Source organism: Paramormyrops kingsleyae, chromosome 22 (genome assembly GCF_048594095.1).
Source record: "Paramormyrops kingsleyae isolate MSU_618 chromosome 22, PKINGS_0.4, whole genome shotgun sequence".
Classification (NCBI taxonomy): domain Eukaryota; kingdom Metazoa; phylum Chordata; class Actinopteri; order Osteoglossiformes; family Mormyridae; genus Paramormyrops; species Paramormyrops kingsleyae.
The window spans coordinates 15,994,804-16,020,898 of NC_132818.1; the positions used below are offsets into that span (position 1 = coordinate 15,994,804).

Sequence of the window (26,095 nt, forward strand, 5' to 3'; positions counted from 1 at the left end):
CAGTTCTCCAGCGGCTATGCACTACGAAGTAATCGAAATATTTTTTAAATCTTTGTAATTGGCAGAACTGTTATTTTCTTGAGCATTTTAAGTTTTTCATCCGAACAAATGCCGGTGGAAAAATCTTTCAAAAACGAATCAAAATAACAAGATCAGATAAAAAAAAAATAACCCCGACGTCATGACCAGAATTCTTGATCAAACGTCATTAAGGGTACATCTTGAACAGACCATCATGCACAAAGAACCATTGGTATCCGGGGCGAAAATAACTGACTAGGGTATTTTTTACTATAGTCTGAGTTATACAGGCCTACTCACGTGTTCCATAAGAACAATATATTTTTGTAGGCCACTGAAGTACCGCTATCGCGCTGCAATTGCTTACTAACGGACACACCACTGGGAATCAACTAATAAGTTTTATCTTCTCCGCGGGCTGTTTGTACTTTTGGCCCGTCCACGCAATTGACTCGGTTCCTGTTGTAACCTCGGGGGATCTCCAGCATCACCTGATACATTTCTGACGTCTGGCAACCCCTTGGTCTTTCATGTTCTAAGGGGGCACCTGCACAGACTTTGTAGTGACTGTTTAGTTAATTTAGTTACAAATATACTATTCCGTGCAATTACTATACATTCAATTTCTGTACCAGCCAAAACATGCTGTGAAACGGAAGCTGAGAAAACTTTACAGAGCACTACCAGATAAGGAAAATGTCAATTACATCATCTGAGATGAATGGGCGGCTGTCACTGTACCCATTCTTGTCGGACGCATTTATTTTCTCGCCAGATTTAAGCGCGGTTCTTTAACATTGCCGGGTGAACACATGAGCGATGAATTCACAAGAAAACAAGTCCGGTTTAACGCGCAAGAAATTGACTCAAAATGTTCTAAAGACGCCTGCATGTGATTTTAGTTTAAATATGTATTAGTAACTTTATTTTTGAAGTATTAAATTAAAACTATACTATATAATCTACCGTAAGATACAGATGACCTGGCAAACTGGCTATTTATAGTTATCACACTTATTGTGTGACCTGCGTAATGTAACATATAACCTCTATTATACATATATTAATGGGTTAACATTAATAAGAATTTCTCTCACCGAGAAGAATGGCCTGTTCTTTCTGTATGAGGTGCGGTAGCCCGTATTAGGCCTGTCTGCTTTGCAACACTCGACATAATATCTTCCCGCCATAGGTATAAGGATGCTGCTTTTATGACTGCCTCGGGTATATGCCAAATATCAGGCATTTAAATTAAAAACATATAACACGGGTATAGCGCTACATTTGTGCATTTAATGTAAATTGCATTGTGCGTCACAATCATGTAGTAACAACGAATTGTAATATTGCATACTGTATTTCATAATAAGATTGTTGCGCTATATTATTTTCTTGTTCCTTCATATCCATTCTGTTTACATTAGAGTAATAGGGTTTGTGATATTATAACATAACATTGCGCATTATAGCAGGCCTACTATCAACAAAATTCTTTACACGAGAATCCAAAAGATGTCGCTTTGGCGTCCTCTGCTGGAACGTTTTTTTATGCGCCGTCAAATACTAGCACGTTTTAACGTTTTAACAGCACACAGTGTTAAGTTAATGTGGAGTGCAGAATATACTTTTATAGGCCTACAGACATTTCGGAAATAAACATTTTTTGGCCAATATCAGTAGATTGTGAAGGGAACGATAATCATTTAAGGATCGCACGGTCAAAATCGTCCATTTTCACATGCTTTAAACAGTAGGTTGAAGCAATGCAAGACTATTCGGGGAGAACTGAAACTGAAAATTATTGCGGTCCCTTATGTATATAACAGACATTACTATACTCTGGGTGTTATTTAACTTACCCTGAACCCAATAAAACTGTGGAGAGCTATACGTGTTATTTGTACATTTTGACACAAGGTGGCACCATTGCATTACAAGTTGTCGCTTTCGGCAATTTCTTTTTTCGTTCATGACGGTCCGTGAAGTCATACGAAGCAGTGCAATCTCCCTTATTCATGGTGCCTGCAGCCCGTCCCGGGCAACCTAGGGCACAAAGTATGGGATCACCCTGGATGGGATGCGAGTCCATCATCAGTCACACTCACCCGCCGACACACATTAATTTATTAACGTTTACGTTATCTTACCTCACGTTTTGATCTGCATATCTTTATATTTTACACTGCTTCATTTTTAACCAGAGTAACTTAGAGGGGACCTAGCAATAAAATTGCATCAAAAGATGGTTATAGTGTTTTAAAAAAAGTAATCGGTTCATAGTGGATGGTTTTAAGTGACGACTAAAAAGTTTCCTCTGTTACATTGACGTCCATCTGACTTCCGCTTATTTCTTATTTTAGGTGGCTAGTTTCCGGTTCACTTTTGGTTCCTCAAATTCATGTCCGAATCTAATAATAAAACCCATATTTCTGAACCATGCTAATCGCATAGTCAACCCAATTCAATTTATGCTTTTTCTTTTGTTGCACCTGACGTGCCTGTTCTACCATTTTTTTTTATAAGTGCGGGACTTTAAGACTGAAAGAAGACATCAGACGAGAAGTAAAAGTAACCGTTCCCTTTTACACGATAATTATTGCCCAACTGTATTATGCACTGCTGAGGGCAGCTTGCATTGAAACGCGGTCCCCAGTTTTGCGGACAGAATGCGATAACCTTGGTTGCATCACCAATATGTTAAATTCTCTCAATTCTAGAATCAAATATATCCTGACTCCATCACAAGCCATAGGTGGTCCAATAACATACTGCTGTGTATGATTAGTGTAACACAGGGTGCATATAGAGTAAAGCCTCTGGATTTACCCACCTCTGACATACTGTAGCTTCTTATTGGCCTGTAGAGCAGTTATGGGTGTTTTAGGGGGGCTTTAGCCCCTCCCCCCCCCAAATAAATGTGTATTTATTGGTTTACGTCATGAATAGCTCTTTATATTATATATAAGTTTGCAGGCGCCTCACAGTAAACACTCAGCCCCCTTATCCATTCATGTCTAACTGCGCCTCTGAGTGCAGTGGGGTCCCAAGGGGTCCCACAGCCAGTCCACGTATTTTTTGCATCCCTCCCAGTCTCCCGTGGAAGCAAAAACGGTGGACGGTCTGTGGGTCCCCGAGGACTGGTTTGGGAGACACAGCTCTCTGGGTTCCCTACAGTCGCTCTACTTGAGTTCTCTCTGCTCCATGCACCTTCAGCTACACACTCAAGTAGATCCAGTCTGGTGAAATGGCATTTCTAAAATACCCGTATTTTCTGAGTGTGCCTAACCCTGCTATGGACTGGCATCCCACCCGGGGAGGGGGCATCCCAGCCCGTGCCCTGTGCTGCCTGGCACAGCCTCCAGGTCCCTGCTACGCAGTGACAGGTCAGAGGCTTGAATGAGGATGATGGGATACTCGTACCGTTTCCCCTGAGTGAAACACATGTGCTTTTTACCCCCTGAAGAAGACAAAGGTGTGAATTTGTATTCATTTTTTTGTACATCGTGGAGACCAAGACCAAGATCGACATATCTCACACAAGGACTGTATCACAGGGTTGTATTTCCTAACTCTCTCTTCACACCGTTCAGTGACGCTGAGAGTGCGTGAAGTATCAAGACATCACCTCCATAAGTAAGAAGAACAGCCCGTAGATAAGTATTTAGGAGGAATTTTGTTGCTTAGAATAGCCTGAGGCTAATCCGTGAATAGGCCACAGCTATGTACTCAGGAAGGCAACCTGCACAGCTGTACCATCATTGCTGAACTAGCATAGTCACAATTCCTGATTGTCCAATCAGGACCCAGCTCATCTCAATAACCAATCAAATCCACTGCATGTCCCTTCATATATTCAAAATATAATGACAGGCAGGGATGTTTAAAGGAGGTGTTCTCTCATAGTACATCAGCATATCACACCCATGACTGAGTATAAAGTCTTTTTAATAATGTCATTTATATCTCAATATGAACAGGCTCAGCAGGGAACCAAGTACAATCATAGTTAAAAAATAAAAAAACAGTCTTAAAACTCGTGACTGTCACAAGAACTTTTTTCTCGTAACACCATCAATTTGGCTGGAGCTACAAGTCCAGGAAATACATCTGGGGTCCCTGAAAGGTTTGAATGCATATTTTAGGTGCTGCCCACCTACTACGTCATTGTCTGTCTACAGTAGGCTGCCCTCTCATCAGTTTAACCAATGTACTCAGCCTTTTTATATGGGCTGGAAAATTCCTTCAGTCCCTATGAGAAATGTTTGCCATGCCCCTTCTCAGTGTTTGCAGTCCGGGGGAGGGGGGGGGGGGATAGAATACACATGTCCAGTTCTGTATGTGTGTATTCCTATGTGAGAGTCTCTGTATTTTTATACACTGCCCGGCCCAAAAAAAAAATTTAAAAATCACACTTTAATATTTCATTGTCCCGCCTTTAGCTTTGATTATGGTGCACTGTTTCCACATCTCAACATTTATCCAGATTCACATTCATTTCTCGCTGGGATCTTGTTGAACCACTCTGCAAAGTCTTCTACAGAATATGTCAAAAAGACTTTCAATGTGCTTAAGGTCAAGACCCTGTGGTGGCCAAATCATGTGTGAAAATGATTCCTTCTGCTCCCGGAACCACTCTTTGACAAATCGCGGGTGATGAATCTTGGCGTTCTCGTCCTGTAATATGCCCATGCTGTTCGGAAAGAAAAACATCCATTGATGGGATAACCTGGCCGTTGGGTAGATTCAGGTACTTAGCTGACTTCACTTTATTGCTGCATAATGTTGCTGAGCTGTAATAATGATCCAGTCATTGACTCTGAAGTACTTGCTGATTTAAAGACGTTTCTTTTTGTCCGGGCAGTGCATGTTGTTGCCAGTAGGGTTGTCACCCCACCCAAATCCAGCTTGTATCATGAGTCCATTTCCCCTCACACAAACTGGACCTGCTCTCCCTTTCCTGAGTGATTACGTTTCAGCTTCAGTCCAGACAGGATCTTTTGGGCGGTCCTCTCATCCGATGGGTGCCTCTTGATTTGCCGATCTGAGTCCCCCCCCCGGTCTCCTGGCTTGTTATTGGACTGATTGCTGTTCAGTTTGCCCAAAGAATGCCTTTTATCCTTTGACTCCGCCTCCCCGGAGTCACCCGGCGTACCATTGGACGCATCTGGCCCTGCCTCATGCTTGACTGGAGACAGGTGTGAGTGAGCCTGGATGCTGGGGGCGTGTCCGGCTTTGTGCAGCAGCCGCGCCGTCTCTGGGGTGATCTCCAGCCGGCGCCGGGAATGCCTCACGGCCCCATGCTCAGGGGAGGAGCTGCGGCTGCTGTTGGTGCTCCTGGGCTGGCCCGTCTCCCCTCTCTCCCGGCTCGCGCTCCTCTCCTCCCCCACTCCGTGACCCATTCGCAGGACCGTGGCGCGCAGGTGAGCGCTGAGCGCCGCGGGCGGGAGCTGGTACTTGACTGACTGCTTGCTCAGGTGTTCCTGCGGCTGCCCGGGGAGCGAGTCGGGGGCTGGGGCCGGGTCGCTTGGGGAAGGGGCCAGCGACACGCTCAGAGCCAGGACTGTGGAGGGATCGGGAGGGAGAGCAGAAGAACGGCGCGTCAGGTTCCGGGACGGAATGAAAGAGAGCGCGCCAAGCAGATACGAGCAAGTGACTAGTGAAAAGGAGAAGCAAAGGTGCCATGATTTTTTTGACACAATTTGGGTCACTCTATCCCTTATAAAGACTGCTGAATGACAGACAGACAAAAGATATACCCAGCAAGCAGGCCTCTCCAGCAACCTCCTACCTCACCTCTCAAAATTAATGCCCACCTCTCCTAGCCTACAAGCCCCGCCTACCTGCTCCCTCACTGGTCTCAGGGCTGAGCTGGTCCACCGCCTCATTGGACGAAGACTTGTCCGATATATAGCCCTCACTGGAGTCTCTCTTGAGCGTGTGATTCTGTCAGAAAGACACAAAGCCTGGATAACCATGGCAAAAACTATGGTGCCGACTGCTTTATGGCCGGGGTTATATAGACACCATTTAGAAATGGTTATAGAGACTCCATGGAGGTTTATCAGGAGTAAAACTACAGTGGACTCCACAGGGGTGGGGCGGAGATATTACTGCACCTATGCTCTGATCTCGCAGTGACACAACAGCGGCCAGCGGATTCATTTGTCGTGCATGTGTCTGAATACGAATTAATTAATAACCACGGCTACGTCTTCCAGAGCTGGAGGTAGACAGGGCTGAGTGGCCTGCAGGCAAAAAACGGCGAGGAATAGGAGCACCAGGCCAGGCCGGGCGAGCAGCAAGGCGACAGGGCCCGACGGCGCTAAGCAGCGCTAATCCGCGCTAATCCGCGAAACTCTCCGCCTCCTCCAAAGCCGCGAGTGACGGAGAGGAAGAGAACAGCTCCAGAACGTCTTTCCCCGGCAAGCAAGTCTCGAAAGCGAGATTATCACCATGGTCTGCCAGGCGAAACCTCCCGCTCTCATCAATCAGCTACTAACCAGATGGTAACCAGTACTTACCTTAATCGGGGGGAGGTTGATCGATCTATAAAGGTAAAATGTTAAGGACCAGGACATGTATGTATCGTTAAGCTATGGTAGGGCTGGAATCAGTAGTATAGTGGTTCAGGCTTGTGGCCCTTATGGGTTCAAATCCCAAATAGGTCTTTGCTTTTGTACAATAAACAAGGTGCTTAAGCTAAATTGCTCTAATAGTATATCCAGCCATGTAAAATGGTAAGAATAGGGTGACCACCTAATCCATGTCAGGAAGGACACTATGAGCTACTTCAGCTTTTACGAACTACTTTAAAGCTGAAAGGGTTCTGTGCTCTGCTAAAATGTTTGGTTAGTTCCTAGATTGAAAGACTCATCCAGCTGTTTCGCATTAACATTACTGACACATATGCATGATTATAGGAGACTGACCAATCAGCATACGGCAAGAACCCAGTGCTTAAGTGAAATCCTGGTCCTTTTAATTGAAATGTATGAAATGGTAGTTTACAAATCCTGTTGTAGCTCATAGTGTCCCTCCTGACATGGATTAGCTGGTCACCCTAGGTAAGAATGCAAAGATATTTAGGGTAAAAAGCATCAGCTGAGCATGAAGGAGCAAAGCGTGAATGAGTTTGTTGGGAAAGTATCAGTGTAATCAAATATGTCATGGTCAGGTAGTCGTGGTGCCATAGTCAGTGTCTGACCTCTAAGGACCGTGGTCGTTCCTGGGCCGAGGGCTTCGAGTCCTGGGGGGTGCTATTATGCAGGGGGGTGGAGGTCACATTGTCCGGAGTTTCGGGTAGGGACGTGGTGGTCAGAGGGCTGACCTCGGACTGGGGGCCGAAGACCTTATCGTGGTGCCAGATGAGGAACTCCACGATCTGGGACTGGGAGTTAGTCATCAAGGTCATCTCGGTGACGTCTCCGGACTCCAGGGGGCCCAGGAGGGTGGGGCCGAACACGATGCCCAGGTTGGCAGGGCACATCTTGTTTTCCTCATCATTTTCCGCTACCCTTTGGGGAGGGGAGGAGCAAAGAATGGAAGCTAAATGTCAGCCCCAGTTACTAGTCTACAGCATAAGGGCTTTTAGTGGCTATTTAGTGCCTGCAGAAGTAGACCAGCATACATACCCCATACCCATCATGTGACTGGAAGTGATTCGGCTACTAAATTAATTTCTTAAGGTTTCAAGGTAGTGCTTGCGGAAAGTTTTGGGACGCTTGCTCAGTCCAATAAAACTAAATATGCAAATGTATTGGTTTTATAACAAAATGTATTATTTTATTCTTTAAAAAAACATATATTACATTAGAAACAATGAGTAATTTTAAGTAAAATATGAATTTCAAGTAGTAATAAACTGCAAACCAAATTAGAATTCTAAAAGGGCTGGTCTGACTTGAAAAAGTTCATTGGCAAGCAGTCTGATTAGGTGCTTTTAATTAGTAGCACCTTTGCAATAACATAAAATGCCAGTTTGTGTTTAGTATCCCTCCGGGAGCCAGTGACTGCGATTGCAATTAATAGGAATATGGGAAGAACAGAACTGAAGGAGTCAATCAAAAAAATTATATGTTAAGCAATGCTTGTCAATTAACTTTTGTTATGAAATCAATAAATTTGCATTTTCATAGAATTAAGCAAGCGTCCTAAAACTTTCTGTGAGTACTGTATGAATCCTGTGACTGACACAAATAGATTATTGGGTCATTGTAATGTTGATATAATTATTATACAATGAACAGCCCCTTCCTGGGACCCTCTGTACAATGTTCAATGATCATGTGACTGGGTGTGTTACCTGTACAGGTGTATGATCATGTGACCGGGTATGTTACCTGTGCAGGTGTGTGATCATGTGACCGGGTGTGTTACCTGTGCAGGTGTATGATCATGTGACCGGGTATGTTACCTGTGCAGGTGTATGATCATGTGACCGGGTGTGTTACCTGTGCAGGTGTGTGATCATGTGATGTAGCGTGCTGTAGTTATACACGGGCAGTTTCTTCAGAAGCTCCTGCAAGCTCTGCACGATTTTTTCTATTGTTCCAATGGTTTCTGGAGTTGGTTCCTTCTCGGCCAAGCCTTGGATGACCCTGCCCACCATGATGAAGTCATCATTAAGGTCACTGGTCATCAACGGCTCTGGAAGCTGGGGGGGGGGGGGGGGCACAAGGCATCCAGATATGGTTAGGAGCTACAGGAGTTCCTTAATTTGTCTGTTGCGTCATTAATCGCCTTCTTACCTCTTTGAAGAAGTGCTTGAGGACGGATGTGATGTCATGGGGCGAGACGTCAGAGAGGTCAACCTGGTCCTTCTGTGTCTCGAAGGCCTGGCAGAGCTTCTGGATGCGGGATTTGGAACCACTGACACGATACACACCCTAACACAGGGGAACAAGGCCTTTGAGGCAACATTGCGTCTCTGTCTAATTAACACGCAGTTACATTAAGTAAAACCTCATCAATCCCTCATCAAGTGGGAAAATCTTGGAAACATTTAGGTTGCAGGCGGCGGCGCAACAATTACAGTCGGATTTCAGCTATCTTGCGTTGCCATGGCGACGGACCATCGGCCCCCACGACAGTGGATGCTTTGGTTAAAACGCCCAGCTGGCTTTGACTGGACAGATTACCAGGCCAGGAATAAACTGAGGTCAGCTGAGTGGACCTCAGGATGAGAAGGGACTATTTTGGGTCATTTATTATTAAATGTTGTGTTTGTTCCAGGTTGTGATACTTAAATCACTGCACAGCTCACTGTACAATGAAATTCCCATTGCTTGTGATTCCTAGAGGGAAACCAAGGTGTTTGAGAGCCACATAAAAGCCCAGCACTGGATGACTGCCCCCCACCCCAGCGCCCCTTACCTGCACTGTCAGCGCCCGGCTCTCAATCTCGGTGGTACAGCGCTGCACGAGGAACGGCACCTTCCCTGAGATGTCAGTCTGCACCAAGGAGAATTTGACCCCGAACACTGTGCCTGTCTTGTGATCACACTCTATTTGGCATACTTCCAGGCACTTCCTGTGCACTGCCAGGCCACACTGGCGGAGTAAAGAGGATTATGGGTACACTGACAGAGGACATGTACATCCCTGCCCCTCACCTTCGCCGGCCCGCCCTCCCCTCCGCCGGCCTGCCCTCCCCTCCCGCTCACCTCCTCGCATTCGAGGCCGTTCACCAGGAGGTAGTTGTCGCACTGCTTGCACTTGGACATCTTGCTCTTTGTCTTCTTAAACTTGTGTGTCAGCGCAGCTCTGGATCGCATTTTGCACACGGGCCCTAGTGTCCCATTGCCGTCCTCAGTGGGATCTGGCGCAGAGGACACAGGACACAATCAATGTACTAATCACTATTAAGTTTATCTGAATGAAGTCCAAAATATATTGTACCTTTATAATGTTATTCCAGGTATATGAACTGACAGTGTTTTTTTTTTGTTTTTTTTTAAAAGGAACAGCAGACATAACATATTCATATAAGCTTGCTATTCATTGGTGGATGCTGCTGTCACTCACCCATTTCATATGAAATCCCCGGCTCTTTGTCCTCCAGGTCATCGGATGACATGGTGCCGGTGGAAGGTGCTTTCAGGAGCTTCCGGGCTGAGAAGCAAACACCCACGCAAGTCACATCACTGGAAACACTGCACCCCTGCTCATATAGGCTGGGCTATTAAAGGCTGCCTATTGTATAGCGAGGGCTTTGAGCTGCTGGATATGTGTGAGAGGCAGAGACCCTCACCTGGGCTGGTCAGAGACTCCATACTCCCCCCAATGCTATCAGAGTCACTGCAGCCGGCCTTCTCTGTGGAAGCACATCACATGACGTGTGATAAACACAGCTTCCCAACCAATCAGACGCGAGCATTAAATGGCCCCCGCCATCAGGGGAAGATCCACTCACTGCTGTCTCCGTAGCTGCCGGGCCGGTCATCTGAGTCGGGTCCTATGGGGTTGCTGGTTTTGCGTCGGCTACTAGGGGGAGACCTGCGGGTAGAGAGCATGCATGCGTCTTGAGCTGACATCCACAGTTTACTTCTGCCATTTCCCTGACGTGGCCCACAGTGGATTGTGGGAAATTCTCTCACTCCACCACCCGCGATCTCTACCTCCATCACAATAAGCCACATTCAGTGCCAGTCAACCTAAGCACAAGGGCAACTGCAGTGAAACTTGCCCAGTGCCCCCCATGGGATTCAACCAAAACTGAAACACCTGCTTTTAGGTCACAATCATTTAGTGTAAGGTTTCCTTTTTTGGGCAATATAGCATCAATTTGTCTTGAGAATGACAGATGCCAGTCCTGCACATGGCCAGGTCACTTTGTGCTGGAGGAAGAACATGTTTCCTGACTCACTCCTCCAAAATACCCCAAAGTGGGTCAATAATATTTAGATCTGTTGACTGTGCAGGCCATGGGAGATGTTCAACTTCTTCATGTTCACCAAACCACCAGTCTTGCCGTGTATATTTGTGCGTTATCGTCCAGATACACAGCACCATCTTCAGGGTACAGTGTTTGAACCACTGGATGAACATGGTCTTCCAGATTGGTTCGGTAGTCCTTGGCAGTGACTCGCGCATCTAGAAGAAGCAGTGGACCTAGGGAATGCCATGACGTTGCAGCTGAAATCATCACTGATCCAGTGCTGCAGTGTCTTAGGGGCTTCTCCACACTGCAAATCTCCGAGATCAGAGGAACAGAGAACAATACATGTTTCACATTGTCCACAGCCTAAGTTTTGTACGTCTGCTACCACTGGAACTGACATTTGGCATTGGTATGAGTGACCAAAGGTTTGGCTATAGCAGCCCGACCATGAGTATTGACCCTGTGGAGCTCCTGATGAACAGTTTTGGTGGAAACAGCGGACTGGAAGTATGCATTTAATTCTGCAGTAGGTTGGGCAGCTGTGGTTTTATGTGTTTTGGATACAATCCAGGTCAGTACCCGGACATCCCTTTCAGACAGCTTCCTCTTTCATCCACAGTCACTCCTGTTGGTCCGTCCTTCGTGGTGGTATGCAGACATTACCCTGGACACTGTGGCTCTTGATAGATCACAAAGACTTGCTGTCCTTGTCACAGACGTGCCAGCGAGACGCGCACCAACAATTTCTCCAGTTTTGAGCTCCCACTGTGTAATGTGGATTGCGATATTTTGCGTACATCTGTGCTATTGCTCTGCTAATTCAACCTTCAGACTCTGCTCTTACTGATGGACTGTATGATGGGTAAAGATTGGCCACCAGGCCGTGCATATATAAGCACGAAGCCTCAAACACTATACTGGCCAGTGTTTCAGTTTCATTGTCCAACTCATGGTTGTTCCTTTGATGCCTATGCTAGTAGTTTGCCAAGTCATGCCCTTCTTCCTCCCGTGCCCTAACCCTGGGGCTGCCCACTCACCTCCTGCTCTGTGGGGTGAACTCCTGGAAGATGTAGGCCTGGAGCGGCTGGGGACGGCGCTGCTGCTTCAGGATGTAGCTGTGGTACGGTTCGCCGGGCTCGTAGGGCCGGCAGGTCTGCTCCAGGCTGAAGTAGCCCTGGGGGATGGCCTCTGTGTGCAGACGCAGGTGGTGAAACATGTTCACCGTGGCCTGGGAGCGGGAGGGAGGTGTGAGGTGAGGGTTACACACCGTTAATGCAAAGCGGTACTATCAGCCTAAAGCTCTGAGGTAAACAGATGAATTTTCCCACAGTATCTGGACGTCCTGCAAGCTTTTCTGTGGACTGTGCTTCTAACACCTAAGTGGCACGCGATACTCGCTGGTACGTCCATGCCATGGTTCCTCCGACCGTGATCGTGCCTCTCTCCCCTGCCCCCCACACGCTCACCTCCTTCAGCACGGTGTCGCCTTGCTGGATGAGCTTGCGGATGTGGGCTATGATCTTCTCCTTCACCCTCTCCAGATCCTCCTGGTGTGCGTTGGCGTCGGTCACACACTGCCGGTACTGCACCTCTGCCTCCTTCATCTGACACACACATACACACACAGAAAAAATATGAACACATGCAAAATATACACATACACACATACATGTAAACACTGACAGACATACACTCAAGCAGGCAAATAAAAACCTAAATATACACACATATAAAATACACAAATATCACACAGAAACACAGACACGCACATACATACACTTATGGGCACACAGAAAAACATGCATACATTGCTACCCAAACAAACAATATAATGAGCAATTTCATTAGTGATCTTAAGAGGTTTTCCAGATGACAAGAAGAAATACGGCGTGAAACATGAATTTGGGAGGGTGTATCGAGGCAGAAAGATTGGGGTCTGTGAGCTTCATGCTCCGAACACTCACAGTCACTGAAAGTGCACGGTCAGAAAGTACACTAAATAAAATAATCAATCAGTCACACACTGTAGCTCATTTTCCCACGTTAACAGCTTCTCTAAGGACTCAACCAGTGAATAGCAATGAATGACACATTCTGCAGTGTGCGTGCGGCACTAAATGCAGTAGAATTGTTTAGTGTGCAGGTCATATCTGTGGGGGGTGGGGTCTTTACTGCCCCCGTGTGGGTGTCACTGTGTCGTCTGTTTGCCTGCCTTGGTCTGCGCCTCATCCCTGGACTTCCTGCGCTTGTCGAGCGTCTTGTAGCCGCCCAGCTCTTCCTCGGCCTTGCTGCTCATGGCCTTGGCCTTCTCCAGGTCCTCACAGCGCTGGATGTACTGCTGCCGGGCCTTCTTCAGTGCTGACACTGCCTCGTGCTAGTGAAGGGGGGGTGGGGGGGGTGGGGGGGCTGAGCTTATGGGGCTGGCGGTTGGTGTCTGCGGCTAACGTGAGCCTCCAGCTGGGGCGCTTGCAGGGGCGCGCGGGGCGGACCTTACCATCTTCTTCTGCTCCTTCGCCCACTGCTCCTTGAACTCCCGACGCCATTTGTCTATTTCGTTCTTCTTGGCTGCGAGAGCCTAGGAATGGAGAGAAGGCAGAAGAAAGGGAGAGAAAAGGGAGAGAGAGAGAGAGAGAGAGAGAGAAAGATTAGGAGTGTCTGTGTGACATTTACGGTGCTTTTCCAATGGCATGCAGGAACCGAGCTTCAGTTTTCCCATTATTACTATTATTATTCTTTTCTGTGTGCTAATGTCTGCTAGCACGTTTGTGAGAATCGCTATGTTACGTCAGCATCAAACGCTACCAGAATTAGCATTGGCTTACATTAATTTGCATTAGGGATCCATTCCATTCAGCTGTTCTATAGTACATTTTTAAGTAGGTGTATCAAAAATGCATCAATACATCGTGATACTAATAGTATATATAATATGCCCTTTTTAATGACACGTTATTGACCGCTTGTAGGGATATACGCTTTTCACCTTGCTCTCCATGACACAGACACATATGTAGGTGAGAGCGAGCTTGGCAGTGAAGAGCAGCCACCAGAAGTGGTGCTGAGAGACCTAGTGGCTAAGGGCCACCGGACGTGTGACTAGCTGCTGAAGCCGGGCTTGAACCGGTGACCTTCTGATCACAGGCACAGAAGCTTAGGCTGCTGAGCCAATACGTTCTTCCTTTCAGAGAATCCATGCATATTGATGTAGATCACCAGTCTCTCCATGCATTTCGACCAATCAGATGGTGCCAACACAACCACCTCGGTTTGGTCACGCATTTGGTTCTCTGATAATTTACAATGGAAAACCGCCCGTTCGGGGTCCGGTTCAGGTCCGGCTGGGATTATTCAGACTCTGATTATAAGCTGCTGGCTCTCTCTCGCCCCCTGCTGGTGAATACCTGGTAGCAACGCTGATGCAGCATCTCTCCAGTCTTTTTGGCCTCTTGGCTGTTCTTCATGTCTCGCTCCATGACCATGATGTAGATGTACTGCAGAGGCATAGAGTCCTGGGAGGGCCCCACACACACAGACACACAGTTAATCACATGATAGAGTCGTCACCTTACAGACAGGCAAGCACAAAAGCATCCTACTGTTTTCATAATGATCTAGAAGCTTCTTCAGGAAAAGTACGCAGTGAAATAGGAAAGACTGACTGGCAGTCTATGGCAGGAAGTTCACACTTTCACTCTCTCGGGCTGATTTTGAAGCCATCGGTTTGTCTGCATTTGATTGCTTTGGTCTAAGGGGGAAGGTAGGGGGTAACCGGCACAAGCTTGGAGAAAGCATGGAAAGTCCACCCCAGCCGTGGCAGGACTAGAATGCTGGCAGCGTGGAGAGACGACTATGTGCAAGGAAGTGGAAGAGAGACGGGTTCGAACCTGCTGGGAGACGCAAGATTTGGCTGCTTCTGCTGCCTTGGTGACATTCTTGGCAAACTCTTGCTCTGCATGCGAAGGGGAACATGGTTATGGAGGTGGAGCAACAGGCAGTGACCCTGCTGGGGACACGGTGACAGGGCGAAATCCATCCCAGGAACCACAGAGAAGAACACACCCTGAACGCGTGATTAAGGAACTCAGGGGAAAGGTTTCTGTTCGACTTCCGGGACAGGAAGCTGAATTGCTCATACTTCATACACACGCACAGATGTACCACTGCGTAATGTTTGAAGTTGCTAAACATCCATAATGAAGCAAAAAGTTCTGGGGGGGGGGGGTGAAGAATATAGAGGAGCCTCAGGAAGAGGGCTATCGCTTACTGACTGTGGCTGTGCACTGAGTACGGATCACCGTGCGACTAACAGTGAAGGGGTGAGAGGGGAATCGGCAGCTGGAGTATTATTCTGAGTGGTGCAAGACCTCTCACATCTGCTGTGAGAGCAGGAGAGGATAGAGAGAAAAAGACATTCATTATGGACCTGTCCTCCCCTCAATCACACAGACAGACAGAGAGGACAGGTCCACAGTCAGACCCAGAGAGATGGACAGACTAAGAGAAGGACAGATCCAGGATCAGTCACATGGAGAGAGGACAGGTCCACAGTCAGTCCCAGAGAGATGGACAGACAGAGAGGACAGGTCCACAATCAGACCCAGAGAGATGGACAGACAGAGAGGACAGGTCCACAGTCAGACACAGGGAGAGATGGACAGACTGAAAGGAAAGGTACACAGGCAGACACACAGAAAGATGGACAGACTGAGAGAAGGACGGGTCCACAGTCCCACACAGAGAGGTGGACTGACAGAGAACAGGTTCGCAGCCAAAAACACAGACACACATGGACGGACAGAGCAAAGGCTGGGGACCTTACCTAAGCTGAATCTCTTCTCCATCCAAGAGAGCAGTTCCTTAGCATAGCGGCACCACATCTTGGAGTACTGCAGGGCCAGATCCACGCCGCCCTCGCAGCGGCGCAGCAACAGGTCTGCATGCTGGGCTGAGAGGGAGTGTATCAGCATAACTGCGGGTCCTGCTCATCCACCCCGCACCCCCACGCACACACACCCCACAGCGCAGATCCTAAAAGCCGTTCCCGATCGTGGGGGTGAGGTTCCGTGTCACACGCCCATAGGCGTTCAGCAAACAAGAAAGCAATGTCCTCCAAACACTAGAGGGCACTGGTGAGAATCCAGCAAGGCACAGATAGCAGAATCAAAGCTATTGCCATGTTCCAGGGAGGAGAAAAAAAGAGGTGTAATCCTGTCTTGTCCTTGGTGCCAAGCGACAAGATGGGCCTGTGAAGAGCTGTGAGCTTCCTCCAGAAAGAACAGGTTGCTGAATGGCACTGGCTTCTGGACGGCTTTGAGGAGGGAAATCCCCTCAGTGGAAGGATCAGCACAGAGTCCTCTTCAGGATGCTGAGGGGGGTCAAACACCCGAACAGAAATTCACGTCCAGCTGTCCTATAGTGGACAGACGGAGGATCTGAAATAAGACCAGGGGCGGGAGCTCGAGGAGTCGACTTTCCTGATTGGCTCCTCACCTGTCTCCTGACCCCGCCCACTCTGCGCCTCCCACCTCCAGGCCCTGAGTGCCAGTAGTTCCTCCAATGCCACCACTAGAATGGAGAAGGACTGGGGGGCGTCTACCGATGTGGCAGAGGCTCCAGGTGGGGCCACATTTAATCTGCTGTGGCAGGAGCCCAGATTCCAAAATCGCCTTGGAAACAGTTACCATGCACACAAACAGCCAATCTGGTTCCCTTCTCTGTCTCTCTGACTCCGCCCCTTAGTGCTTCCTCATGAATACATCCATCAGATAGATGAATCCTCCTCCTTCCAGATCATCTTCTCCGTGACGGTTCTTAGCTTTCACACTCAAGTCCAACTTCTAGTTTTCGAAAAAAAAAAAAAAAAATAGGAACACTGGATTTCTGAAGGAAAACCACCTCTCAGGACCTTTCTCCTTTGGTTTTCTTGCTCGGATTCCTGGTTCAAACCCGTAGCCGTCACTTTTATCTCATTTGAGATGAAGCATCCTGGACGGGGGTTCTGCAGATGACCTGGAACCTCGAGGTTCCTCAGTGGAACACCTACCGATCCCAAGCTCAGAAGCTGAGCGGAAACTTACAAAAAAAAAAAAATAGAACCGGTGATTCCTGGAGCTGACATTCCGCTTCACCTGAGCGCCGCCACAGCATGTGTACGGTGGCGTGCAGGGGTGCATGGCGTGGAACCACCCGCCTCCCTCAGTGACTCCACCCCCCTGTCATGGCAGCTCAGCCAGGGGATTATCCCAGGAGCTGACAGGCATTAGCGAGGCTCCTGGTTCTCCTTCTGGAACGCGTCCGAAAAAATGACACGCCGGCAATCGGCCGTCCTAACACCGAGCAATCTGGCACACACACACACACACACACACACACACCTGTACTCATATTTTTGTGGGGACCGTCTATTCATTTCTATGGGCAAAACCTTAATCGCAACAATGACAACCTTAACCCCTACCCAGCCCTAACCTTATCCATAAGTAACCAAACAGAATACAGGAGTTTCAGCAATTTTCAGTTTTGTGATTGCAGTCATAGATCTTTATAAAATTGAGGTTATCCCTGACCGAAAAAAAGTCTCTACAAGGTAAGAAGTTACAGGTCCTTATCACATTGTGGTCCCCACAATGCAATAATTGCAAAAATGCACACACATGCACACACATGCACACACAGACACACACAGATACACAGAGACACACACATGCACACACAGACACACACATGCACACACATGCACACACAGACACACACATGCACACACATGCACACACAGACACACACATGCACACACATGCACACACAGACACACACATGCACACACAGACACACACATGCACACACATGCACACAGACACATACATGCACACACATGCACACACAGACACACACATGCACACACATGCACACACATGCACACACAGACACACACAGATACACAGAGACACACACATGCACACACAGACACACACATGCACACACATGCACACACAGACACACACATGCACACACAGACACACACATGCACACACATGCACACACAGACACACACATGCACACACATGCACACACAGACACACACATGCACACACAGACACACACATGCACACACATGCACACACAGACACACACAGACACACACATGCACACACATGCACACACAGACACACACATGCACACACAGACACACACATGCACACACAGACACACACATGCACACAGACACACACATGCACACACAGACACACACACACATGCACACACAGACACACACATGCACACACATGCACACACATGCACACACAGACACACACATGCACACACAGACACACACAGACACACATCCATGCAATAACCCAGGTGATGCATCATTACAATCACACCAACAATGTTTATACTGATTGAGAGATCACACACACAAATGTGCGAATCTCTCTCACACACAGAGACTCTCCACTGACTTGGGTGCCTTTGTTCTTGCCGTTCTCATGTAGAGATAAAGATCGGTTCCGTGTTCCCACTAACAGGATGCTGCCTTATTTTATCGTTGAAATGCTGTCGCCTCTCCTGATGAGACACTTTCTGGAGCAGATACTATGCACACACAGGGGTGGAGCCTGGTGCAGCAGCATCACCGGCCTGTAAGCTCCCTGCAGGTTCCTCCCCCCCAACACGTCTGACTGGGTAGGGGAACCTCCCCCCACCACTGCCTGTTGGTCAAATCTACCCCCTTCTCCTGCTAATCTGATTAGCGTGAGGCAATTAGCGTGCATGGCTAACTGCCCAAAAACCGGGGAGCTCTTTTGGGACCAGGTCAGAGTGTGGAGTCACAGAAGAACCTCACCACCTAAAACAGAACTCGGTAAAAACCCGTCCAGCCCCGAACACTGCCTGGCCCAGCTGGACCGCATCACACTCGCAGTCTTTCAGGTGCGTTTGAATGCCGCCGCAGCTTCCACTGAGAACTCTGATCTCCATATTATAATGGAAATACGAAAAGCGTCCACAACACTCATCCCAATCATCTGTTTCCAGCTACTGGAAGGTGGGGGGCACACAGACACCAAGCTTGAAGGACCTACCTGGTGAAGATCCTTCTTTTTGGTCTTCATCAACCTGAATCTCGACGTCGAGGCCTTCTTCAGGCTGCAGAAGGAGCCATCGGGTTTGAATCGGATCCAGCGGGGAGCCACCATTTTATTGTGTGATGTCATAAATTCACTTTAACCTTACTGTCATAGTGTACAAAGGCAGACATATAACGAGAAGTGCCTTGTGACTCCTAGAAGTGGTGCACGTAAAATAGAACAATACAATTGAAAAGTTCAATGGTATAATGAAAACCTCAAGGCTATCTTTGGACTCAATTAACTGAAATGTAAGCATGAATGAATGTGGTATAAAATACTACAAAATAAAAATGAAGTACTAATCATTAACCGTCAGTTCTTCCGGATCCGTGATCTCTGTGGTTTCCGTCTCTGCGTTGGATATGGTGTCTGGGTCTGGTAGCAGGTCCTCCACAGTCCTGGGGTTCCCCCAATAAACGCAGGGCAAAGACAGTCGAACAGAACGAGGGAAAAATGAGCAGGTGAACGGAGAAGCCGGGTGGCGGAAGACCGTGCCAACGATGTGAAATACGTACTCATGGATGAGCGACAGCTCCAGGTTGTCGAAATCACGGAAGATCTCGCTGTAGCGCTTCGTCTCGGACGTCCTGCTCGGACGCAGTGCTTCTAAAGTGGGGGCAAAAGGGAGAGAGGGGAGCGGGCCGGGTCAGGGCAGGCCGCGATGGAGCTGCTGCAGTACACGGCGTTGAAACGTGCAGAATACAAGGAAGTAAGAGGTGCCCACTTCCTAAAACTGCAACGTACCAGGTCTTTGCCACGCAATGAGCTACCCATCCCCCTCCTCGCCGACCATCTCGGAAGAAAACAGGGCCCTTGACAACCGCACAATGCCGCGCAGCCGCTCACAGGCTACAGGAAGGGGGGGGGGGGTTACTGCGTAAATCAAAAACGCTGACTTCTCATTTGACACCGGCTTTCTCTTCTCAAAATGCACTGGCGGATCAGGATGCTTACTCATAGCCAGAGCGCTGTGGGGTCAAGACTCAGCAGCAGCGTGCCCTCAGGTAAAGGCTCCAGCAAAGGGAAGATCTAGAAATCTGCACGTGTTCACTGACAAAGTCAAAGTGAATTCCATTGCCCTGTTCAGCAACGTGATGCAGGGGTGATACGCTGAGATGGCATTTCGGTGTAGCTGGTCACAGGACAAAGGAATCGCAATAAGTAGCACAGAAATATGGAAGACAGATAAACGGAAGCCATACACATAAAAAAAAAGACAGTTAAAGAAAATACAGCGGTGCAAATCTCTAGGTTACGCAGGTGACACTTATGACTCATATCATTCCTCAGGAGGCAGGGGAATTAGAGCCCCCCCCCCCCACCTCTCCCTCGAGATGCCTTAACGCCCCCACATCTTACTGCAGTTTGCCACTCAGGTCGAGGTGATCAGAAATCCTAGGCTTATTTTATGCAACAGGCAAGGCACAGAAGGCCACGCGGTGTGGGTGTTACACACCCACATTTTAACCAAAAAAATCCCCAAACCACAGCAAACAATCATTTTCCTCACAATGCCATAGTTAATCAGTCACACCATCCCTTAAATTAAAAACCACACCGCTTCATATTAAATGTCAGAACCATGAGCCCGTCCCCCCGAACAGTATGTGCAACATGCCTATTTTTATATTCCAGTGCCATCCGGGAAATGTGTCGATTCTGTCGAGCTCCATCACCGGAACGGTTCATGACGTATGTCGCGTCTCGCAAGGGCTGAAATTTCTCTGCCCGAGCGACCTCTGCGTCTCCATAAAACAGCCCCTCAACCCAACTCAAACCCGACAGCCCAAAAAGGAACTGACCGCACAACACATCTGAGAAATACATAGCCTGTCACCAGAACTTTATATATATATCATTCACGATAAACTCTTCCGATAATTATTTGCCGTGACCTAATCATCACTACCACTTCCCTTTTACCCTCCTGAGTGACGTCACGACACCAACAGAGACTCTAGTAAAGAGAAACAGCAAAAAATAAAGGCAGTGGTGGGGGAGCTGCCCATACTCATTATATCCGGGGGGGGGGGGGGGAATTATGCAAGCAAAGACAGGTACAGAGTGGCCAATTTCATGCCTGAAATATAGGAACCAAAATGGCAGAAGGGCAAACAAAGGAACTAAGACCGGATGTCCCTTCTGAACTGCAGCAAGAAGCAGAACGGGGTAGCAGAGCAGTGTCACACACAGATACAAGTACTAAAGCCACGCAAACATGCAGAATGATAATGCTTCTTGCTTCTGGTATCAAATCCAATTGATATACAAAATGCATACGCTGTCACTTGATGAAAAAAAGCATGTTTCTGACTGCGAGTACTTGTGTGTACTTTCAGTTCCAGACACTGTCGAGTTCTATGCAGAATCCTGCCGGGTTCTCTCAGACAAGCTGAGGAGACATTTAGCAGTGTTTCTCGCTCTCTCTAGCTCTCTCATGTTCCATTTAGGTCAACCACATCCTGCCTCCAAGTCACACTGCTTACGGGGGACAGCCCAGTTCTCAGCACGCTGCTGCGACGCCGTCGGTTTGCCATTTGTGTCCAACCACCCAATCATCCATCTTCAAACCTCTTATCATAATCAGGCTCATGGGAAGCCCAGGAACCTACCAGGCCAGCACAGGACATGAGGCCAGGGTACACCTAGGCCAGACTGCCCGCTAGCATGTAGACTGAGATGCAAATGAAATGCTTCAGCAATGTCACTTACGGGACACGCTAGGGAGTGTTCCGAGGGGACAACAATGCAAATAGGACCTTAGCCCTTCCAGAAACCGAACTGAGAAAACTTGCAGGATACTTGCATCTACATCAGGTTTCACCGCACACAAGCACTGCAAGGCTTGTACTGGCCAAACAGGCATAATTTCCCCCCAACCCCAGCCCCCCTCAAATTCATACACCTCGCAAACATGACAGCAGACACCACGAGATTCAACGCAAGAAAATACTATGGCTAAAGACCAAAGAAGAGCCATGGCACCTACTCCTACGGTGAGGTCTAGGGCTCAGGTATCTTTACAGTCAACTCAACAAGTTGGGCTTACATATTTCCAAACAAAACATCCAGTACGTACAAAGATCTCAAAGGACAAATGGACCTGGACCCAAAGGAAAAAGGTGGAAGGAGCAACTATGAGGTATCAGATGTTTCCACAGGAAATGAGAGATACCAAAAAACAGCAAATTTACAGGACTAAAAATATACGAATATTGAGGGTGACTCAGTGGCTCACGTTTATTGTTTCACACCTCTAGGGAAGGGGTACGAATCCCCCCCAGCTCTGTAGGTGTGCAGTTAATAAGGTCACCCACAGTTTCTTCCCACAAGCCCAACGTCTTGTGCCTGATGCTGCCTGGAACAGGCTCTAGGTTCACAGTGACCAAGCCGATGGCAGATTGATGGACAGCATAAGTGCATCAAAAAGGAGGGAAGTCATAAACGGCACAAACGAGGGATCACGGCCTGTGTTTTTGGGTCGAGATGGCCGCCTCTGTCTCGTTGGAGCTGCGGTACGTTGTCCCGCCCACCCTCACCCGGGTCCTCACACTCACCCTGGGCATTGCAGTCCGCCATTGCAACATTCTTCGTCGCTTCCTCCATCAGCGTGTCTCCTGCTTTCTCTCCTCCCAAAATTCCCTCAGACAGACAGAGCTCAGTACCTCACGCCGCGCAGAGACCCCATTCGCCGAGACTCTCCGGCGTTTACCAAGAGGGGGACAGCGAGCCGTAGTTACTCAGCCTCATTCGACGCTCGGCGTGTGTGGACACACACAGACACATACACGCGCGTGCGCCCACACAGAGACGCGCGCACACACACACACACACACTCTTTCACTGGTGCTTTGCATTCAGTGAAAACTAACAGAAAAAACTTTGAGGCGTTTTAAAGATTTCGTTCTCCTTTTCTCGCTCTCTCTCTCTCTCACTGTGTGCATTTGCAAAAGAAAGAGAAAAAAAAACATTTTTTTTCCCTCCCTGATGCTGAGGAGATTGTCCAATGCTCTTTCACCTTTGAGGGGAGGAAGTGAGTCTCGTTCTCTAAGGAAGACACACCCACCATTCCTCCCCCCCCTCACAGTGAGAGATGCTTTAATTTATAGCTACATCATTATGTCACATCAATTAAAAAAATGTACACATTCGGCCCATCACCTATATTTATTGTGATTCCTTTAGTGTACGAGTATAAGAGTTTTGGCTGTTCATGAGCGTTAAACCACATACCCAAGAGCAACAGGTGGTTTCAGAGATGACTCTAGCGCCCCCTGCTGTCACACACTAGTCCTAAAAATCAAATGGAGGGGCACTGACCTCTGAGGGAGCCAAGAAGGGCTGAGATGGCATGGCTTAAAGGGGGGTGAGCCATGGAGGGGTGGCGCTCCCTCAGGGGCTGGAGAGAGGCCATCAAGCCCTGGAGTGCTGTGTCCACCTCGTCCTGGGTGGATCCACATGAGTCTGAGGTGGAGGTGGACAGAGAGAGAGCCAAATGTGACAACATTAACAAAGCACTTCACCATGGGATTGAACGGTTTTGTGAACAAGGCCGGACAAGGTTTAAAATTTCGCCCTTAATTTTGGGGCAGATTTTACTGATGGGGTGGGGGGGTATTTTTCAGACCCGCAAACCCATCGACCAACAGAGAATACGCCCAGTCCAGGCCCATTTGTGAGTGAAGCGTAACAGACAACCATCATTTTTAGTGTTCCGGAATTCCATCTCCCTCATGTTCTAAGAGTAGCCATGGTCTCAGTTATGTGGTCCATTTGGGGCCAACCACTGTGAAACATGATTGGAATGTGAGAGTAAAAATACGGAGAGATAACGTAGTAGGTTGGTCAAAACTCCTTGATGACTAATAAAGCATAGTACCAGACATCAATTGTATAACAAGAACTGCAACGCTATAAATATTACAATTAAGACCCATTATTATTGTTGTTAATAATAATAATAATAATAATAATAATAATAATAATAATAATAATAATAATAATTTGACTTACCACAGAAATCCTGCAGAAGCTTTTTAATCTGTTTCATGCTGTCACCCACAAGCCGAAGTTCAGCTACCATCTGCGGTATATCTTGTAAGCGGTCCCCCAGCCACGCAGACTCGGTGCTCTCCATCGCAGGGAAAAAGGCTGGCGACGACTCCAACCTTAAACTTCCAAGGCTACCGACCTGCGCCATGTTTCTTCTTATTTGTCTTCGTGATTACCGTCATTACAAAATAGAGTGGACCAGACTTCAGACATATGCCCGACTGATGCCGTGTCAGACGGGGAACATTTCCACCAGTCCGATCTACACAGAAATCATCCGTCTCCTGTAGTCTTAAGATCTTTCGTATTTCGGGATGAAGGATGGAGTCAGATTAAAACATGATCGTCGATAATCATCCAACAGAACCGTATTTCACGCAGCAGGTGCTGTAATGTTAGATGCGGACTCCGTGCGTTTTGACTCTCCATTAACACATGAGTCATTGTTAAGAGGATGAATTCCCGCATGACTGATGTTAAGCATGTCGCTCGGCCACATTCCGGCTCAATCCAGCACATCCGCAAACTTCACTCATCTTCTGAAGCTGATTGCAATCGCTTTTGAGCAAACCTAAAATAACAGTAGTCATGGAGGTGAGGTAAGTCTAACCAGCAGCGCGGAAGGTGGAAGAAGGTGTATATAGGTCATGATAAGTCGTCGGTTCGACTGTTCGGATAGATGACCATTAATTACTAGTCAATATCATGCCTATACCTTTCTTTCGTTAACTCACCTGACTTACAAATAACATATCGCCTCTATGCGTCACCACATACGTAAATCAACATTTTTACGGTTTATCTGTCTTATTGACGGAAAGTTCGCTGATCCGAGATTAGACATAACGCAATTACAGCTTTGATCATGAATGTTAAACAGATCCGCAACTGGATTCCTTATGATTGATTAGCTATTATTTCCAAGTGAGGGCTGCCAACTTCAGTCAGCTGCCTGGCGTGTGATTTTCAATTCGAGACAAGTTTGCACGCTCATTTACATGTATGTAACAGTTTTATTACCTTATAAATAGCCTGTAAGGTTTGCAAACTACCCCAACGCTTTTGATGTAGCTAGTTTTATGTTTATAATGTAATAATATAGATTTGCTGTAAAATTTCTTGCGTGACCCTGTGAGTCAGAAAGCATGTCACGCCAGATGCCTGCGAGTTGGCAACCCTGTTCCAGAAATCGTGCCTTCTTATCTAGTGACAACTATATATGTTTTTTTTTTTCCGGGGACTGAGTCGGGTTCACTTGGGATAACAGAGAACTACAAGCTGGGATTTTTTACTCAGATATGCACAAGCATGCGGCAGGCGATCTGCTTCCCGCAGGTCGCCCCCGGTCTGGCCCGTTTAACTTTGTTCCCTGCCGCTGCTGTTGACCTCGGTTAACAGATACGCGTAAGTGAACACCGAAACTCTAAAGTTATGCCTCATTTTAATATATTTAATAAATATAAATTGTTCCATGTAGCTTAATTATATAAAATACATTACAGGCCTAAAGGACTGTATATTTGATAGCAGGTAGGCTATAGTGAAAAAGAATCATTTGAATGACAAGTTCACGCTTTGAATGGCGTGCGACGATATCTGGTCTTGATTTTTTTTGTGCGTTTGGATTGAATCTCACAGCCGCCGGCACTTTTATCACAAGCAAAATGATTCCAGGAAAGCTTCGCGTCGCACGAAAGAAGAGATACAAATGTGTTAAAGTCCCAGAAATAGCCGAAACACTAACTCCCCCTTTTAAGGCCATGGCATGCGGAGGCGGCGACAGCTTAGAGACCGGGTATACTTAGGTAGCGCTTTTCTCATTAAGCCTAAGTACATATCCGCATATGGATATATGCATCTGTAAAAAAACCCCATAAAAAACACAATTACCATATGCAAACTGTCAGAGCACGTCATTACTGGGGAGGGATGCTCATCGACAGAACACGCAGCGGTCTTATTGAGGCGCACTTTTGTACTGCAACAGAAACACGTCAGCGCAAATCCACCACAA

At 47.5% G+C, this 26,095-nt stretch overlaps 1 protein-coding gene across 2 annotated transcripts; it reads right to left on the reverse strand.

The window, feature by feature from the left end:
* Positions 1 to 3,949: 3,949 nt before the first annotated feature.
* gmip (GEM interacting protein) lies at positions 3,950 to 24,564 on the reverse strand. Of its 2 annotated transcripts, XM_023821891.2 has the most exons (22): positions 24,043 to 24,564; positions 23,350 to 23,493; positions 19,545 to 19,635; positions 19,340 to 19,427; positions 18,982 to 19,045; positions 15,720 to 15,845; positions 14,785 to 14,849; positions 14,302 to 14,409; positions 13,395 to 13,475; positions 13,113 to 13,274; positions 12,367 to 12,504; positions 11,938 to 12,128; positions 10,433 to 10,515; positions 10,271 to 10,333; positions 10,045 to 10,131; positions 9,684 to 9,838; positions 9,394 to 9,570; positions 8,769 to 8,906; positions 8,472 to 8,674; positions 7,226 to 7,535; positions 5,862 to 5,964; positions 3,950 to 5,581 (listed from the first exon to the last, which is right to left on the reverse strand). In XM_023821891.2, the coding sequence occupies exons 1-22, from the start codon at positions 24,227 to 24,229 to the stop codon at positions 4,950 to 4,952; spliced, it is 3,396 nt and encodes a 1,131-aa protein (XP_023677659.2). In that variant the 5' UTR covers positions 24,230 to 24,564; the 3' UTR covers positions 3,950 to 4,949. The 2 variants fall into 2 exon arrangements, with proteins under 2 accessions (XP_023677659.2, XP_023677660.2); XM_023821892.2 differs by lacking the exons at positions 23,350 to 23,493; positions 24,043 to 24,564 and adding an exon at positions 22,587 to 23,002.
* Positions 24,565 to 26,095: the final 1,531 nt, after the last annotated feature.

Bases quoted from the DNA above. Each gene is read 5' to 3' on its own strand.
- gmip (XM_023821891.2), bottom strand. From the start codon at position 24,229: ATGGCGCAGGTCGGTAGCCTTGGAAGTTTAAGGTTGGAGTCGTCGCCA. The intron at 14,850-15,719 runs GTAAGGTCCCCA...CTTCGCATGCAG, and splicing joins GGAGAAGAGATTCAGCTTAG to AGCAAGAGTTTGCCAAGAAT. The intron at 10,334-10,432 runs GTGAGTGGATCT...GTGCTTCCACAG, and splicing joins CGGCAGCTACGGAGACAGCA to AGAAGGCCGGCTGCAGTGAC.